At 33.0% G+C, this 18,762-nt stretch overlaps 1 protein-coding gene across 1 annotated transcript; it reads right to left on the bottom strand.

The window, feature by feature from the left end:
- Positions 1-421: 421 nt before the first annotated feature.
- Positions 422-18,724, bottom strand: LOC148180217 (uncharacterized). The gene is made up of 19 exons (XM_088038556.1): positions 18,579-18,724; positions 18,388-18,445; positions 12,166-13,270; positions 12,060-12,119; positions 5,865-5,969; positions 5,738-5,806; positions 5,455-5,685; positions 2,594-2,779; positions 2,461-2,541; positions 2,230-2,406; positions 2,107-2,175; positions 1,811-1,897; positions 1,669-1,752; positions 1,545-1,613; positions 1,393-1,485; positions 1,072-1,344; positions 863-1,017; positions 723-813; positions 422-638 (listed from the first exon to the last, which is right to left on the bottom strand). The coding sequence occupies exons 1-19, from the start codon at positions 18,599-18,601 to the stop codon at positions 556-558; spliced, it is 3,099 nt and encodes a 1,032-aa protein (XP_087894682.1). The 5' UTR covers positions 18,602-18,724; the 3' UTR covers positions 422-555.
- Between the last annotated feature and the right edge of the window lie 38 nt (positions 18,725-18,762).

Here is an 18,762-nt window from a genome sequence, read left to right as displayed (position 1 = left end):
ACGCAAATGACATTATCAATAATTTTCTAGATAGTTATATTCACTATGAAAACAAAGCGGCAAAAAGTGCATGACAGGAATTCCAAAGCCTCCCTTGATGCTAGAAACATTTATAAACACCTTGTATTAGACGTTTTTTAAAGATTTTCCCTCATAAAGTAGACGTTTAGTGAACCGTTTTTATGACTTTTAAATGAATGCGCGTTGACTACGTCACAACTCCTCTCTACATATCAATTCGTCAGAAGACGAAAAGCAAAAATGATTTATTGATTATGCACATTATTCATTTGTTTAAAATGTGAAAATTTGCGTTAAATGTCAACGATTTTTTGTAAATCTGGGTTGTCATGGAATTGTGTAATTTAACACTACTCTCCCTGTACATGACTTAATTACTAAAAATGAGTACTGGCACAGTTGATTAAATATTTATTTAAACAGTAACTAGCTAACATTCTATGTTGAACTTATTTTAATAAGGTATGGACATTTTAAATTAAGAAGATAATATCTATATAACAACTTGAAACTTCCAATTCAAGCATTAAAGTTTCAAATTCCCTGAACTTTCGGAACTTTCGAAAAACTTAAAAGTAGTTGATCGTCGCTGTCATTTTTGATGTAATAGTAGACACCTAAAAACTCAATTGTTATTATCTGCGAATTTTAAGAACTTCTTTCATTCCCATAATCTTAAAATCATTTTAATGACATTTTACCTGCGGGTATGGAGAAAGAGTCCAGTTTTGAACAAACGGTTTCTTCACATTCACGTCCCACGTGTGCTTGTCCTTCCAGAACTAAAAAGGTCTACACCAGAAAAATGACACAACATTCTAAAAATAACAAATGAACTTACAAAATCATGGTTTTTCGCAAGTTGCTTCTTTTTTATACGCCCTGAATCTATGCTTAGAAATCCCATGCCACCACCATTCGAGATGGCTGAGCCAACTCCTGGCATTCCGTTCAAAGGCTGAAAGTTTAGATCTTGGTGGTATCGAGTAACCCAGTCTTAACAAAGAGAATCGAAATTATTGGAATTCAAAGTGACCAGAAGGTGCTTACCCAAAGTATTTACAAGTCCTGGTAATTCTTCTGAGTGTACTGATGTTAGTGTGCGTATCGCAGCGTCACGAATTTTTGATTCCGTTTTTGACGTTTTTGACTTTTTCGACTGTTTAGACACCTTACCGGACGTTACTCTTTTTTTCGACGTACTTGTTTTTTCTGCTTTGCTGGGATAAGGTTTATATGAGACATGTGCGCTTTTGTCCTCCTGAATTGTAGACAACAGATTTTGAGATTGATATGAATTCGTTTTAGAAATCATCTTTTGCACTAGAAAAAAACGTAAGCTTCAAGTAACTAAACTGCTTTCTTCATTACCAGTTTTATATTCCCGTTGGTTAGAAGCGACTACAACTTGTATCTGCCGTCTTCGAGGTTTACGTTCTCTTTGTGATCTTCTCACTGGCGATTCTAATGAGTGAAAAACAAAAAGTAACTGACTGATGATAAATTTTCATTCTGTTACTCACTTGGTTGTTTTTTTTCTGTCGCCTTTTTTGGTTTTGCCTTAGATATTTTTGATCTCTTAGGAGGCGAGGCTTCACATAAAAAAAACAAAATGAAAGAAAATATTTAAATACTAAAACTACTTACAATCCGACTTAGGCTGAACTTCAGATTGCCCTTTTTTTGCACCTGTCTTTCCTTTTTTAGGTACCGATGTCGGAACTTGAAAGCCTAGCAATAAATTAATTTGGATTTAAAGAATTTTTTGAATAAAACAACAGCAACTCACTATTTTGGGTCTCATTATTTGAAGTTTCTGGTCCTCTACTTGTCTCAGCAGCTTTTACCTTTTTTTTACGGTTTTCAAGGTTTTTTTCTGTAATTTGAAAAAACCACATAAGTAACATCGAACTGAAGCCAGGATAGTTTAATTTTACTTTAGAGCACTTATGGGATTAAGTATCACTTCTAAATGTTAGTAGATAAATTATAATACCCAATTCCGTTAAATGACTATTATTATCTCATACTATTATACATTGACTCGTGTTAGCTTCATGCTCCGTTTTTTTGTATACTACCAACCTTTATTGGTTATTCTTCGTTTGTTTGAACTGTCAACCTGTTCTTCAATTTGATCACTCATATTTGTACCTAAAGAATTTTCAGCATCAAAAATAATAAATTCGATACTACAATGATACTTGCCAAAACCACTACTAGTTTCTGCTCTATTGTCTAAACGAATACGTGAAGTTCTGTTGTCCTCTGCAATGCTCGGCGCTATTTCTTCCAAGTCCATTAAATTGTTCGTATCCGCCTCCATTGATAAACCTTCTTTCCTCTTGAACGAATTCTCAGCTTGCCTTTTGGTGCCCTCCAAATCTTTTGAATCAGAAAGTCATTGTTAAATAAAATTACAAATCAAAGTTTACTTACCATCTAAAGTTTTCTGCAATCGCTTCTTATTCCGGGCTGAAGCCACTTTCTTTATGGGAGTAGAAACACTTTTACTCAAATCTAAAGACATTAAATTGACCATTTGGATAAAGGTGGCCCGTTAACAACTCACCAGCAGTTCCTTGCTTTGCTGTTGAACTACGATTGGTTTTGGTTTTGGTTTTTGCATTGGCCGCTTTGTTCTGTTTCTTATTGCCTGTTTTTTTCTCAGGACTTGTCACAATTGGATCCTCGCATGGTTCATATGTACATTCCTGGATCTCATTTTCCTCGCGTTCAACCAAGTTTTCAACATTTTCTGAAGCAATTAGAAAATTAGAGAAATGAATAAAAATGCATTTCAGTCATTAAATAAGCTCTATTTTATAATTTATTGCTGTGTTGTCGATCATTACACAACAAATGATGTAAAAGTGCAATTTCTAACAAGACTCACCACTTGTCATGTAAATAACTGTTAGGTTTTGGTACTTTTGGTCTGTTCAGGGTGCAATGTCTAAAATTTTCGTTGTAATTTGTGACTGTTTGAGGTATTTAAATTAATTACGTAACATAAATACACAGCAAATTTTACGCCAAAATAGTCAAATGTCAGTTTCTAAGGTATCCATAATGCCAACCTTACCATCTTAAAAATGCCAAAGTAAATACACTGACGGCCAAAAGTAACTGGTACACCTTATTTGTCATTGTAGGCTTCAAAATTAAGCTATTTAACTACTAATAGGACGTCATCAAAACTACTTATGCTAAATAGACAATTATGTAACTAAAGATGCTAAACGTCAACTGTCAAAAACATCATCTATTTACATGGTTTTGAAATACTGGGTTGAACAAAGGTTACTAAAATTAACAGGTTTGCTACAAAGGTTTGAGCCAATAGAAGCAGGCCTCTCGAACTGGCGCGAATAAGTCATCGGAAAGCTTTTTTAAATTCCGATTCAATTTTTTTCATTGCTAATATTATTCAAAATAGCAATACTTAACACTCTGATGTTTCTACAAGAACTTTGTTAAACAACAATGGCGATCAACAATGTTTTTACACCGCAGAACAATCGACAGAACTTTCTTGTGACGTCATTTATGGTCGCAGGTCCCTAGCAACCAAAAGAGGGTGGAGTTTCAGTCTTAGTAACGAGCAAACCTGCTTAATTTAGAAACCTTGGGGTTGAATACTGTACGGTCGGTTTAGGTTGAAAGTGTCCACTTTGACAGTATTTTTTTTATTTAAGGTTGGCATCTTGATAAATTAATTTTAGAAATTTTAAGATGACATGGTTGGCATCATGTCCCCAGAATGTGACATTTGTCAATTTTGTCATAAAAATTGCTGTGCATCAAAGTTACGTAATTAAATAGTGCGAGTTCTTAAACATGTTCCAAGTGAAGTGAAAATTTCCTCAGATGCGATTGCTGTTTAAAAACGAAAACAAACAAATTTAATTTAATCGTCTTTTGTACCCCAAAACATTTGGAACCCAAACCAACTGTAAATAAGACACAACTTAAAACAACTGAAAACCTCAAATATACTAGAGCTCATTACTATCGGTCCACTTATTAAAAAGTAAAGTTGGCAGCAGCCCCTAGCAATTTTTGTCGGTAACAGTTGGCCGAAAACGCTAACCTGACCTGACCTTGAAGCAAATATGACATGCGTAGAAGCTAATCGTTCTATGCAAGTTTGCCAAAACTTGTTAAATCCTTATTTAAATCTCTCTTTTAGAGCTAACCCTTGATTAATTCTTAACTAATGTGATTACACCAAACTTTGACAACAAAAATCGTTATTCAATTTTCCTCTAAATTTCTCCCTAAAGAAAACCGGATTTACATCCAAGCATTTTAGAAAATTTACACAGGAGAGTGAACTGATAGCAATGAGCTGTATTTTATGTTTAAATACAACAATTGTACGATTTCTTCAATTTTAACGCAGAAATTGATGTTTTCAACGTCCGAAATCTCAAATTAAAATATTTAACCTTAAAATTTGACGGTGTAACATTGTTCACTATTTGAGCTAAGTAGCAAATTCGCTGCTATGGATTCAAGCTTTTTGTTTTCCAGAGCACACTGGTTGTTATATTTTTTATACAAACCCTGTAATATCAAGATTCAAACATTAAATACAAAAACTAAGTGTCAATGTGAACATTTGCAACCTGAAGCAACTGTACGGCTGTACAGGTGGTTTATGTTGCAAATCTCTACCCAAGGTCACAAGTTGTCAAATTTCCATCGTACTGTTGTATATGTTGTCGTGGCAATGTTATGTGAATTGAGTTTAGTTTTGGGGGAATCACAAAAGACGATCAGAGAAGTTTTGTCAATATAAATCAATATAGTTCTGAAACAACGGATATGAGGGAAACTTTACCTCACTTGAAACATCTTTCAGGGTTCGCATTAACAAATTATGTAACCTTGATACACAGCTATTTTTAAGTCAAAACTCTAAAATTCTGGTGAGTCGATGTCAACCTTGTCATCATTTCCGAAGTTAATGCATCAAAAATTCAACTTTAAATAAAGAAATAACTATCAAAGTAGACTGTTGCAACCTAAACCGACTTTAGCGTATTTTGAATAAAAAAAATTTAGTACAAAGTGTTTATAAATGTTTCTAGCATCAAGGGTGACTCTGGAATTCCTGCGATGCACTATTTCACCGCTTTGTGGTTATACTGAATATAACTATATTTGATTTCACTTGAAATCTCACTCACGTCAACGATGTTTCAGTTATGATTTTGTGTCCAAGTCTTTAATTTTCAGATTTCAAACCATAACTAGACCAATTTTTTTGTCAATATTAACTTGGTTTTATGATCGAGATTAACTGCAAATGTCAATTGAAAAATCTAAACCCACATTTATAATGAGCGGCAAATTTCTTTGACATTTCATAGCCACCCTTGATGCTAGAAACATTTATAAACACCTTGTACTGTAATTTAAACTTACGGTGTACTTGTCCTTTTTTTGAATTATTAATCTCACTTCGACACTCCTTTTGTTTTCTATCACTCTGCGTTGGGGGACAAGATATTTTGGTTTGAGCACACTGTACTTCACACCTACTCTCCAGTTCAGTGTTATCTGAATCACTGCTCGCCTCATCGTTTAAAATTAGGCAAAACTGATTTACAGTTTTTAGCAGTTTTTGCGTTTTTATTTGATCCAGAGTATAGCGACCTAAGAATTTTAAAATTACTGTTTTGATTTCATTATAAAACGCACCACTCACTTTTCCTGGGTTTCTTCGTGCCAAGCTTCTTGTCAGAATTTTCTTGATTCTGAGCATCTTCTCCCAGTTCTAGAAACAGAAAATTTTAATTTGAAAAGCTAACACTTACGGCATGCTCAGAACATACTTAAATGACGGTGATCTTGAGTTTTTGATGTCATACAGCGATAGCTGGAGCTTTTGTCCTTTTGATTGTCACAAGTCAACAAATGATCGAAGTCATCTCTGTTCGCTTTAAAAACAAGTCATAATGTCACCAAATAAGATTTATAACACGTCAGCTACAATTTTTTGACTAGGCTACAAGTCATATTTGAACAATTTGTTTAAACTGTCACTAGTGTCACTTTGATTTTTTACATTTCAAACGTCTTTGAGGTATTTTATTCGTTTAAAAAAATGTCATTTGCCAAGAGAAGCTAGCCAGAAATTTGGAATTTCTAGTTTTACCTATCTGAAGTAAAGTCAAAAAGTTTTGGTTGTCAATGGCACCATTTTTGTCGTTTGATTGACACAATATATACAGTATGTCCCCGGATTGAGTTCACAAGAGGAAAAAAACGTTATTTTTCATTTTACAAAAAAATGACAAAGTAATAATATTTTTTGCTTAATTTAAAATAAATAAATCTTTATTTAAAACTTTAATATTATTAAGCTGTGTTCTTAAAATCGAAAAAAACAAAAAATAACGAAGGACTTTTTTATTTTTAATTTTGCAAAAAATGTCTTAACTCAAACCAATTTCCACTATTTGATTAACTCATTACCTGTTTTAGCACATAGTTCAACTCTAACTAGTAATTCTTTAAAAGTGTTTCGAATTTTCTCAATTATTGTTAAGGATGCAATTGCAGTTCTTTTCCAATTTTTTAATACTTACACATTCTTACCGATTCTGTTTACTGATTGTTATTTTCATTGCTACGTAACAATGTTGTTAAGCTTGTAACTCATAACAACATTGCTAAGGTTAGGATGCGAAATTGCTATTCTGATCATGCAGTTTTAAAAGAAGTTGTTATTACCTCCAGCGGAAAGATATTGCTAACATTGTATTTTAATATTAGCCTCATCCCAGGGATTAAACCTTACCTGCGCAGGTGCATGGAGAAATCTGATATTTTTATTTGGATAGAGCAGGCTGTTTTAACCAGTTTTAACCTAACTTCTGACTTTTAATTATTTCATTATTATTCCCGGTTATTTATTACTATTTAATTATTGTGATGAGTGTCCGAAAAAGAAGGAGCAAAAGGACGACGAAAGAGCAGATGACGCTGATGGTAGACTTCATGATAAAACATCCTATTCTCAGCCATGGAAAATGCCACCCCTTACAAACGCAGGAATTGGAATTGGATATACAGCAATGGAAACATGTCAGTAATTAGAATTAGTAGACGGCTAAAATATCATAAAATAATGTGAAATTTGTCGTTCGTTCTATAATATCCTTTCTAGTTTTTGGCTGAATGGAAATCAAAAGTAAAAAAAAGGCCCGCATTGCAAAAGATTCGCTGATTAAAACAGGTGGTGGTGGGTATACGAACAATGCTCTGACAGATCTTGAAAATAAATTGATGGGTGCTTTAGGATGGGTATCTGTTGTCGGTTGTGATGATCTTCCGCCTGAAATTGATCCAGATGAAGTAAGTAACGATAACTCTACAACTACTAACGAAGACCGACCACCACAAAACCCCTCCTCCCAAGAAAATATTCAGATTTTAACTATTCCTGATCATCTGATTGAAGTAACTGTAATTGATGAAGAAAAAGAGCTATCTTCTAATGAAAAGGAGCTATCCCTTGAGAGAACACCACTAGATTCTGAGGCTGAAGTTTATCCAACCTCAAAAGTTATTAGCAATAAGGGCAAAAAAAAGCCTTCTCTGAAAACAAGGGTATTTCGCAAAAAGAAGGCTACAAATCTAAAGAAAAGTCACGGTAGTCAGCTCCAAGACTCTGCTGAACTATATGCCACAGGGAACAAAGCAATGGCCTCTGCTCTGACAGAGATGGCAGCTGCCATCAAAGAGATGGCTTATGGTTTTAGTCAATTAGCACAAGCTATAAATCTAGTTGGTGCTGCTTTCATTGAATCGAGTAAGCACTAAAAACAGAGATACTCTAGTTTTTTGTTTTTTTGTTTTTTTGTTTGCTTCTAGTCTCCTTTGTTGTATGTTAATAATTAAGGAAGATATATCGAAAGATTATTTATTTGCGTTTTTAAGACTGATAAATATAACATTATTTTGTTTTTTAATAAAAATTTATATTAATTATGATTATTAAGTAAATTTACAAGCCCCCTTCTAACTACGCGTCCTGCAGTAAGAATGTGGATGTTGTTGTCCTCTGGTTGATCAACATGGTCATCATCAGAATCACTAGAGTCATTGTCATTGTTCTCTTCGTCAATTTCAGGTACATTCATTTGTTTACATAGGTTATGTAACACTGCACACGAATAAATAATGCGCCCAGCTGGGGCATGACTGTAGTGCAAAACTCTGTGTTTTAATAAACATCTAAATCTAGCTTTCCATGCACCAAAGTTGCGTTCTATTATGTTCCGAGCGTGGGCATGCCTAGTATTGTATAAGCCTTCTGGACTGTTTGGAGCAGCACCAGCAATTGGTGTCATTAACCAAGGCTGCAACGGATAACCAGCATCTCCAATTAACCAAGTGTCTCTTTGGCCGGCATCATACCGTCTTTGAAGATGCTGGTGAATGGTTGACACCTCCCAACTAGCCGCATCATGGGTGGCTCCAGGGTATCTGGCATTTACATTCATAAACATCATGTTTGAATCACAAATTGCTTGGACATTTATGCTATGGTATCCTTTTCGATTTAAATAAGGTGCATTAATTCCATTGGGAGCAATAATAGAAACATGAGTACAGTCGATTGCCCCGATTGTAGGAAAGTCCAGATTTTGTACAAACCTTTGCTTGGCTTCGATAATTGCATTTGGAGTTGTAGGAAATTTTACATATCTGGGTAGAAGGTGCGTTATAAATAGTCTGCTTATTTTAGCCAAAATTCGGCTTACCGCTGGTTGGCTCATTGCTAAATTTATGTCTTCTCCTACACATGTCTGATAGCTTCCATGGCCGTAGAAATGTAGACATACGAACACTTGTAAAAAAAATGGTATTTTATTTCTTCTATCTTGTTCATTGTTCAATTCTTCCAGCTCATTTATAATTCTTCTGGACAATTCTTTGTTTAATCGGAAGAGCTTTATAAATTTACGGTCTGGTATCTCAAAGGGATTACTGTGGTCCCTTATACACCTATATTTCAATTTCAATTGTTCACTAAAGAAAAATCAAAAAGCAATAATTTGATTATTATATTTTAAATAACACTTACCGTTGATTAACGTTTTCAAACATGTTGTGGAAATTAACGAAAAAATTCCAACCAACAGGATCCATGTTTTATGAATAAAAATAACACAATCAAAGCAAGATACCCCGATTGTTACGCTTAACCAATGGTCAAAACGGTGTTGCTAAGATAGCAATTATCTTTTTCTTAAAATTGTTAACTGAATTGCTAATTTACAGAAACAGAATAGCAATTTGTAGCAAGATTATTAGCAGTAGCAACTGTCTTTAAGATAACAATAAATATCATTGCTAACTTTAATATAATACAAACAGAATCGGCCTGATTATTGGGTAAATTTTTCTTTAATCTTTAACGCACTATTTGACATTGTGAATCCACAGCCTGCTATTATTTAAATACGATTACAAAATTTAATAAATAAAAATAATGAAAAAATTAATTTTAAGAGTACAAACTAATAATTTTGAAATTTTAATTGCAGATTTATCTGTTTTGAAATAAGCAAAAAAATGTTATTCCTTTGTCATTTTTTTTGTAAAATGGAAAATAAACTTTTTTTCCCTCTTGTGAACTCAATTCGGGGACATACTGTATATTTTTATTTATTAAATTTTGTAATCGTATTTAAATAATAACAGGCTGTGGATTCACAATATCAAATAGTGCACTAAAGATTTACCCAATAATGCGTGAGTATTAAAAAATTGGATAAGAAATGCAGTTGCATCCTTAACAATAATTGAGAAAATTTCGAAACAGTCGTTATAAACTATCGAAAACTGCTCCCAACGTTCATGGATATTATACTATTCAGAATGGATAAGTGAAATCTATCAAACTCAAATTCAGATGGTTTACAACTCTGGGATGTTTTCTATTGTAGGCAAGTTAACTTTTACACAACGGGATAATTTTACTGCTGCTATATAGCCTTATACCTTTTGGGTTCCTTTATACAGAGTGTCTCAGAACTCATGACCCAGAGAGCAAAGGTGGGTGATGGTAAATTTCAAAACAAAAATTGTAGTATTATTCCTTAGATAAACCATGGAAATGGGTTTTACAATCAATGGTTAATTCGTAGAATAGATAAACTTGAGTATAACCATGGGTATTTCTTATTCGGTCGACCGGCGATGGGATATTGAGTTATTCCTGGTAAAAGTGGAAATTGTATGCGTGTTTACTTGTCATAATTAACATATTTCACTTCAAAAATTTTTGCAAAGTGCTTCAGACAAGTGGCAAGTTCAAAAAAGCTCTATAATTTTGCATCATAATTGGCGGCTAAAAAATAATGATTTGCATGAGAAATTTTTTATTTTTTTGCAACTTTTGTGTTTTCTGATATAAACTTATTCAAAAAACATAATAGAGAATGTATAAAGAAACCAAAAATAACAGCAAGTTAAAAAAATTAAATATACAAAAATTATTAGAAAAATTAAGATACAAATACTCAAAGATTTCGAGGAACTTTATCTAAAACAAATGAAGATAAACTCCAAATAGAGAATGTAAACGAATTTAAAAAAGATGGATGATCTAGTAAGTTTTGTACAAATGTGTAAAATATGTATGATTTGAAATTGCAAATTAGGAAAAAATGTAATCATATTTAAATTTAAAGAATAATAAAATAAATAAATTTAGTGAAGTGAAAGTTAGAAAACTTGTTGAATTCTAAATAATCTTGGATTGATAAATAATATCTAAAAAGTTCTAAAAAAGGAGGAAACTAAGAATATATTTATAGCCACAAACAGGTTAATATTATAAATAAACCTGAATAAAAGTATGTTAACAATATTTTTTCTATATTTTTTTACACTTTTTTAATTTCACATAACAAAAAAATTATACGTGATACGAAATTTTTGAGACAACGGTGTTGTTTAGTACTGAGATATCAAAACACCAACTTTCAAAAAAGGTACTCAAAATTAATTTCAATTTATCGAACAGTGTAATTAATTACATCCAATTGATTCACTGAAGCTACAAAACTCTGCTGTTACATATTAGGATCATGGTTCCAGTCGCATCACGTGAATACGATTAGTTGTAGTACGAATTCTATTTTGAATTAATCTCAACAAATTTCCAAATGTCTCGTTACTTAAACGGAATCTTCAAATTTCTTATCATTTTCGATAACTAGTTTTTCTTATAAATACATACGTAAAAATCAATCTACAAACCGTTTAGGGCCTCGTACTTATGAAAATTGTTCGACAATTTCCTCATCATCACCCGAATCAAATATTGGTACATCATTTATCAACATTTTGGGATTTTAATAATTACAAACCACAACGTAAACCGTCTTTGTCCCGTTCATTTGACAAACAAAATTAAATAAAACTTGGGGAATTTTGTTTCCAGTGTTACCAATTTCGCTTATCTCCGGTATAGCTAACTTAGACCGAAAAAGTACTTGTAAAATTGGTCACCATTTATACCAGGAATAACAGACGGGATAAAATTATTCCTAGGATAACTACCCCGAGCTTATACAGGATTTATACCTGATTTGTAAAAACGGCCCTAAGTTTAATAGTATTCGAGAAAGGATAAAAAATTAACAACCAATCCCGAAAGCTTATTCTAGAGGTGGAGTAAAATGCCATCCCAATTTCCTAGGCAACGAAAGTCTGACCAATGGACGATAGTATGTGTCCATAGTTACCGAATTTCAAATTCGGTTCAGCTTCCGGATTAGCTACCGTTTTTTTTTGTCTTAACTCGATTATTTTTTGAGCTAGAAATTTTTTGTTTTGAAATTTTGGTTCAGAATTGTTGCCTTTATAAGCCTTTTGTCTCTGGGTCACGAGTTCTGGGACACCCTGTATGCAGTATATTTCTAACTTGAGCAAAATCGTAGTGTTTAAGAAAACATATGTTCAAAAACTGTCCACGCACCCTTTGAATAATAGAATCACCCTGTACTTACCAATCTGAACGGGAAGGTCCCTTTTAGTTTGTTTGGGGTCTCTGTTTGTGAATTGACCACCTAGTGAAAAACATTAAAATTAATACGAAGATTTATGTTAACTTACTTTTTTTTCGTGACTTCTGGTGCTGTCTGAGCTCACTCTTTTTGTCTGTGCTCGATCTCGAAGATTCACACAGAGTTTTCCTTGGATTCGACAATCGGTTTTTTTCAATGTTGCTTGTAGATAATCTTGTCCAACTTTTAGACAATCGATGAACTGATTTTGGAATTTTACTTACTGGTGACGCTTTATAGGATAGACTTGCTTTCGATTTAGTAGTTGCAGTTTTACACATGCCCTTTTGCGATTTTGGGGGGTCTTTAAGTTTTTTCTTATTGACAAATACGCTTCTTTTCATTTTCAGTTTTTTTGATTTCGGGCGAAAAGTAGTATCATTCAATGTATCATCCTCACCGGAGGCACAAAAACTTAATGGTAGGTTGGTAATACCAACTGCTTGTGCTCCACTGGGTTCTGCTAGAAATCCACTTGGTGCGCGCCAAGGTGCGTGCGAATTCTGATTATTATCTATTTCAAGTATATTGATAGTTTTAGTAACAGAATTGTACATGTTATCTTTAATGTTACCGAGAGTGTCGGTTGTCGAGTCTGACTGCGGTGACTCGCTACGCCTTTCAAGTGAAAGACCAGTCTGAGTTTGTCCCTCTTTAATATTTTTTAATAACATAATGGGTTGTCTAGCAACCCGTCCATCTGACGAGACATTTTTTGATGTTTGAATAGTTTTATTACAAAAAATTCTATCCGCTTTTTGAGAAATTTTAAGTTTTTCGGCAACCTGTTCAATTCTACTAAGATTAGACTTTGTTCTATTCAGTTGAGATGTCTTTGATGCCGAATTTCTCGTGTTTTCTTTCACATCACATGCTGTTCTGTCAGTGGAAGAAACCGATACAATGCTTGCGTCTTTATCTGTTAACGGGACCACACTTTTTTCATTAGAGCTGTTTATAACAGATGGCATGTCAGCATCATCAGAGCTGAAGCGCTTATTCTTGTTCTGTATCATGGGTGTACTACTGACAAGCTTCTTTTGAGGACATGCCCGATCAATTATCGAAGGTCGTAACTTGGTTTTACTTTTATTACCAACAGCGAATAAAGGTTTTTTAGGTGATTTTACTGGGTTTTTCTTCATAATTTCAGCCTGAAAACATATTTTATGTAATACTGAATTCGTAGAAAATACACAATATAAAATTGATAATTAATAAAAAGCATGTTATGTAGCTCTATTACATCACTTTTTAGGTAATTAATTCACATTGCGTATTTTTGCTTTTGCATTACCTAACAAGTACTGTTATAATTTTTTTTTTATTATAACAACTTTAAAATAAAATTTAAAATTTTGATCAGCGAGGAGTGGTCAAATAGAATGAGAGAGAGTCGTCTTGTGAAAAGAGTGAAATACAGGTGTCCCATACCTCGTGATCCAAAGAAAAAAGACTTATGGAGGCAACAATTCTGAACTAACAATTCAAAACAAAAATTTTTAGCTCAAAAAATAATCGAGTTAAGACGAAAAAACGGTAGCCAATACCGAAGACGAACAGTATTTGAAAATCGGTAAATATGGACACATATTCATTGGTCAGATGAACAATACTCTCTCGTTGCCTAGGATATTTTACTACATCTCTGGAATAATCTGCCAGGATTGGTTGTTAATTTCTTATCCTTTCTCGAATACTATTAAACTGGATCAATTTTTGTTTTAAAATCCACCATCTGTATTGCTGTCGGCACCCTCCCTTGCTCTATGGGTCATGAGTTCTGGAACACCTGTATATGATTTTTTTTCTACTTAGCAACGCAAATAAATTAAAAAAAAAAGTTTAAAAAAATCAACAAGACAATTTTTTACAAGTTCGGTTGGAAACAAATAAAGTAATGACATTTGCCTAACAAAATTTGAATTTGAGTATTAATATCTCAAAACGTTTTTTTGCAAAATTTTTGTTACCATTTTTTTTTTCAAAATTAGGTATTAAAACTTTTGCCTTTCTTCTTGCTCATTTTCGTGATCATTCAACAGATATAAGATTGCCAACATGACCGAGAAAAAGTTACTGTTTAGCGTGCTATAGTCAAAATAATTGTCGTTATTGTGAAACTTCACTTTCTTACTGAAAGTATCATTTACCCATTTTCAAAACTCATATTCTCTGAAATAATTTATTGATAATCCAATTTGGTAAATTGAAAATTATCTTTACATCGTTACACTATTCTCTATCTATTGATGTAAATATTGCAGGTGGTCACGTAGACTCAAACTAAAACTACTGAAAGATGGTCACAGCAGATGACGTATTTTGCCCAGTTCTAACAATCTTTAAGTTTGGCAAACCTTTCGGAATGACTCCATACGGAAGTAAACGACATCACAGCTCACAAGAACTGACTGGTGTTAATATAATGGGCACTATAAGTACGTCAAAATACACTAAAATTTTCAATTACACTAAATTGTATACCGTTTTAGTGACATCAGCTGTAATGTTAACATCCTATGGATTTTTTCTAACATCAGAACAAGAATCAAACGTTTCCAAAGGATATCAACTTCATGCAATTGTGAACGGTGCTAGAGTATTTGGTAGTGCATTATCCCTCACGCTTATTTTGTTAAAACAAAACGATTTAATCAAATGTTTGCATAGACTTCAATCCTTCGACACTACCATTAAAACGCTAGGTTTTTCACCTTCATACAAGAAGCACAATATTCTCGGAGTATTAGCTTGTACTTTCATCTTATCATCTCAAATTTGTACAGCTTTCTTATATGGATTCATAAGGCAAACGATCCTTGGAGCGATATGCTATTTTTTGTCTCATGGTTATCAATACATTATTATTGGGATTGTAGTAATTTACCTTAATTATTTCTGTTTGGTTGCCAGTAATAAACTTAATGCAATCATACACATATCAAGCAATCTCACCAAACAAAACGAAACAAAAATGTTAGAAACGATGATAAAGCTATCAAAAATGTATGAGGATATCTATCACGCCACCTTACACATCAACAGTTTGGTATCGATTCCTATTTTAGTGCTAACAATTGGAGACCTTTTGGCAGGTATGACCACTTTATATTTGATTTATCACAACGAAGGCAATATTGTACATTATGTTTCGTTGGGATTGCATGTACTAGAAGTTGCATGCACTCTTTTGCCACCAATGAATATCCACAACAAGGTAGAAATGAAATGGTACCCATTCAATCATGTAATGGTATGATTTTAGCCTCAGAAAATCTCAAAAATTCTAGCTGAGTGTGGACAATCCTGTGACACAAAACTTACAAAAGCGGTATAAATTGGATAACATTGAATTAGGAAGTATAATTTACAATTATTGTTGCAGAGAAATACACTTCTATACCAGATTTTACAACAAGACATTAACTTGACAGTTTGCGGTTTATTTCCGATATCAATGTCTGCACTTTCTGAGGTAATGCACTAATTGAGTTGAAAGTTCAACTAATTCATTTTATGGTTTTTCAGCAAATTGGATTGTGTATATCTATTCTATTCTTTTTGAATCAAATAGTCATGTAAAACTAAACCATGGAGATATTAAAGACGGCAAGTTAAGTACTCGTAGTACAGTGTAGGTATAGTTGTACAATAAAATGTAGCAGAAAATAGAATAAAATTAAAATAATATTTAGGAGGCTTTTTTAACTAAAATATGAAAAAAACTAAGAGCGTCAATTATTGTTATAGTAGAGCTATGGAATATTGGCGACTGTTGATTCAGACAGTCTCTCATTATAACACAAATTTACGAAAATATTGAGATTTATAACAGGGATTACAAAAAACAGACATCGCGCAACAATTTAATACGCAAATAATGTAATTGTTTTCAAATTATTGTGTTATAGTCGTATGTGTCTTTATTCTTACTACTTTGTGGTGGTTTAATTGTGTCATTATTTGACAAAATTCTTGCAACACAGGTCTGCTTATTATTATTTTCGCATTAAAATGGGTAATTAATTGTCCATATACACTAAATCAACTTATGGTCACCTGTATATATTCGACAGAAAATAAATACTACATAGAAACTCTATCAGAGAATCAAACTATTACTTTTTATAGGATTTGACGCAATCAAATAAGCTCTGAGTAAAATAAAATGACATACTAGGCATCAAAAGATAATAAAAACACATTCAATTACCCTTATAATTTTGATTTTAACAACGCCACCGTCACTCTTATTTTCTTGAAATCACAAAATGCACTCCTTCTTCAAGAATTTAAAATCCTCCAGGCATTTACGTATTTTTTGTACACTCCCGTTGCGGTACAATGTAAAACTCCAACCAAGACCCCGATTTGAAGCTTTATCATTGTTCTGGTTTTATGGCCTATGTCTGTTTTTCTTATTCAGCATCATGTCATATGCTGCTGCATACATAATCATGGAACGCCACAATCAGACAACGACAAAATTCGCTGTTCAGTTAGTGAAAATTGGGGTGACATTAAACATTTTAATTGTAATATACAGAAGTAGAGAAAAATTTTCAAAATGCATGAATTTAATATTGTTTTATGAAGAACAAGTGGAGAAGCTAAAAATCAAGATGAACTATCGGTAAGACCAACTAACACACACATACAAGTTCACCCAAGGATATAGTAGGGGTTATGGTTTTAAACTGTTTACAGCCTCCTTATCGCAAACCCCCATCAACATTTAAAAAATCAAAGCCATAACCGCACTAGATTGTTGCGTGAACTGTAGAGCGTTTTTTATACAGTGGCCATAAGAATTTCCATGATAAGTTTTGTTCATCATATTAACTTTTTTTCGGATATATGTAGATTGAAACTTGAAATGTGTACAAATTTTTTTAACTTTATCCTGACAGATTCACAGATATACGGAGTATTAGGCACTCGCACATTCATTTTTTTTATTTTGAAATGAAATTTTGAAAGTAGAAAACATTTTCATCAAATTTTCAATGCTTACTTAAAGTATGGCAACAAAAATCTGAAAACAATTTTACATAATATTTTATTTCACTTATTATTATTAAAGTAGTGCTTTTGTAATAATGGAAAAAGACACTTACGGCGACTGTTAAAAAATATACTCTTAGATCGACCAAGTTGGTCTAATCTATCATAAAATCGTAAAAATTTGCTAGCTACCGCAACAAGAGAGATTGAAAAGTGAAGTGTTTATTTACGCAAATTTGCACTCTACAATAAGAACACCATTCCAAAACAGCCTAGGTGACTCGTTACAAATTTCAAAATACTACAAGCTGTCTGGTTGCGGTACCACTCAATTTTTTATGATTTTATGGTAGCTCAAACCAACTTGGTCGAACTATACTTGATTCATAGTTGATTTAATTTTCAGGGCTCTGAAAATGTTGCTGCTTTCTAAAAAAGTTATGATTTTAACAACATCATTGATAGGCAATTACAGCTGTTTAATGACGCAAAATAGAACCACATTTTGTGTTGTATCTTTCATAACTTACAACATAACGTACTTAATATCGTCGATTGTGTTAACTCAATTTTGCGGTTTAGTTCTAACAACACGACAACACTTGATGTATATAAATAATGGTCTTTTTCACGTCCCTAAACATTCCAATGCCCTTCACGAAATGAACAAATTAATGTCGTACCATTTTAAGATTTGCACCATGAGTCAAAAAATTAACCAAGCGTTTGCAGGACAACTACTTCTTATCATTGTGAGAACTTTTCTCGAGTTTTTCAATTCAGTACATTCCATCGTTAAAGAAAATTCACTATTACTAGCTTTGTACGACTTTTTCTGGAGCACTTGTGCCATTCTTGAATTTATCTTCATGTTATCTGTTTGCATGCGAACAATAGAAACGGTAACATTTCTATAACAATGTTTGAATAACTAATAATTAATTTATTTTAGTGCAACAGAACAAGTCGAATTCTAAATCTGTTACACAGTGAAAGTCGACAATTAAATCTTCTGGTATTTATAATTTCTCGTATTTCCTCTGAATAAAAAATGTCATTTCAGCGAAATCTCTTCCTTTTGCAAATTAAACACAAGCACATGACATTTTCTGCCAATGGGCTATTTTCTATTAACAATGAAATGTTCTTAAATGTAAGTAAGTTCGATGAAGTTCAAAAAAGTCTATAGATGTTCTTTCAGCTAATAGGCACCAGCATTACGTACGTGCTTATTATAATTCAGTTAGAAAAAGAGTAAACTTACACAGATGGCCCGTAATCTTTCTTCTGCGGATTCAAGGCACACTTCCGACCCATCAGACCTACAAACAAACACATTATTAGAATAGTTTGCATTGATGTGAAGCACCATGTTCAAGTCTTAAGACACTATTAACCAAATCACAAAACTTTGGTTCTGGATAACTATCAAAAGCACCACCGACACCAACTTACTCGTTTCCTTTCTTGTGAGCCATTTCAAACAAACTAAACTAACTGCTAACAACACTAACAACACTGCCCTTAACTTTTAAAACCGCTTTTTTCCGCTGGCCGTTGAGTCGGTTGCACATGTCAAATTTAAAAGTTGTTACCAACATGGAATGGCAAAAATCACTAGCGCGGTAGGTAGAGTGGG

This window comes from Gnatocerus cornutus, chromosome 1 (assembly GCF_029298725.1).
Source record: "Gnatocerus cornutus isolate USDA-ARS CGAHR chromosome 1, icGnaCorn1.1, whole genome shotgun sequence".
NCBI classification, from domain to species: Eukaryota; Metazoa; Arthropoda; class Insecta; order Coleoptera; family Tenebrionidae; genus Gnatocerus; species Gnatocerus cornutus.
Note: the sequence above shows the minus strand (reverse complement) of the source record. Positions and strands in the feature narration are given on the sequence as shown.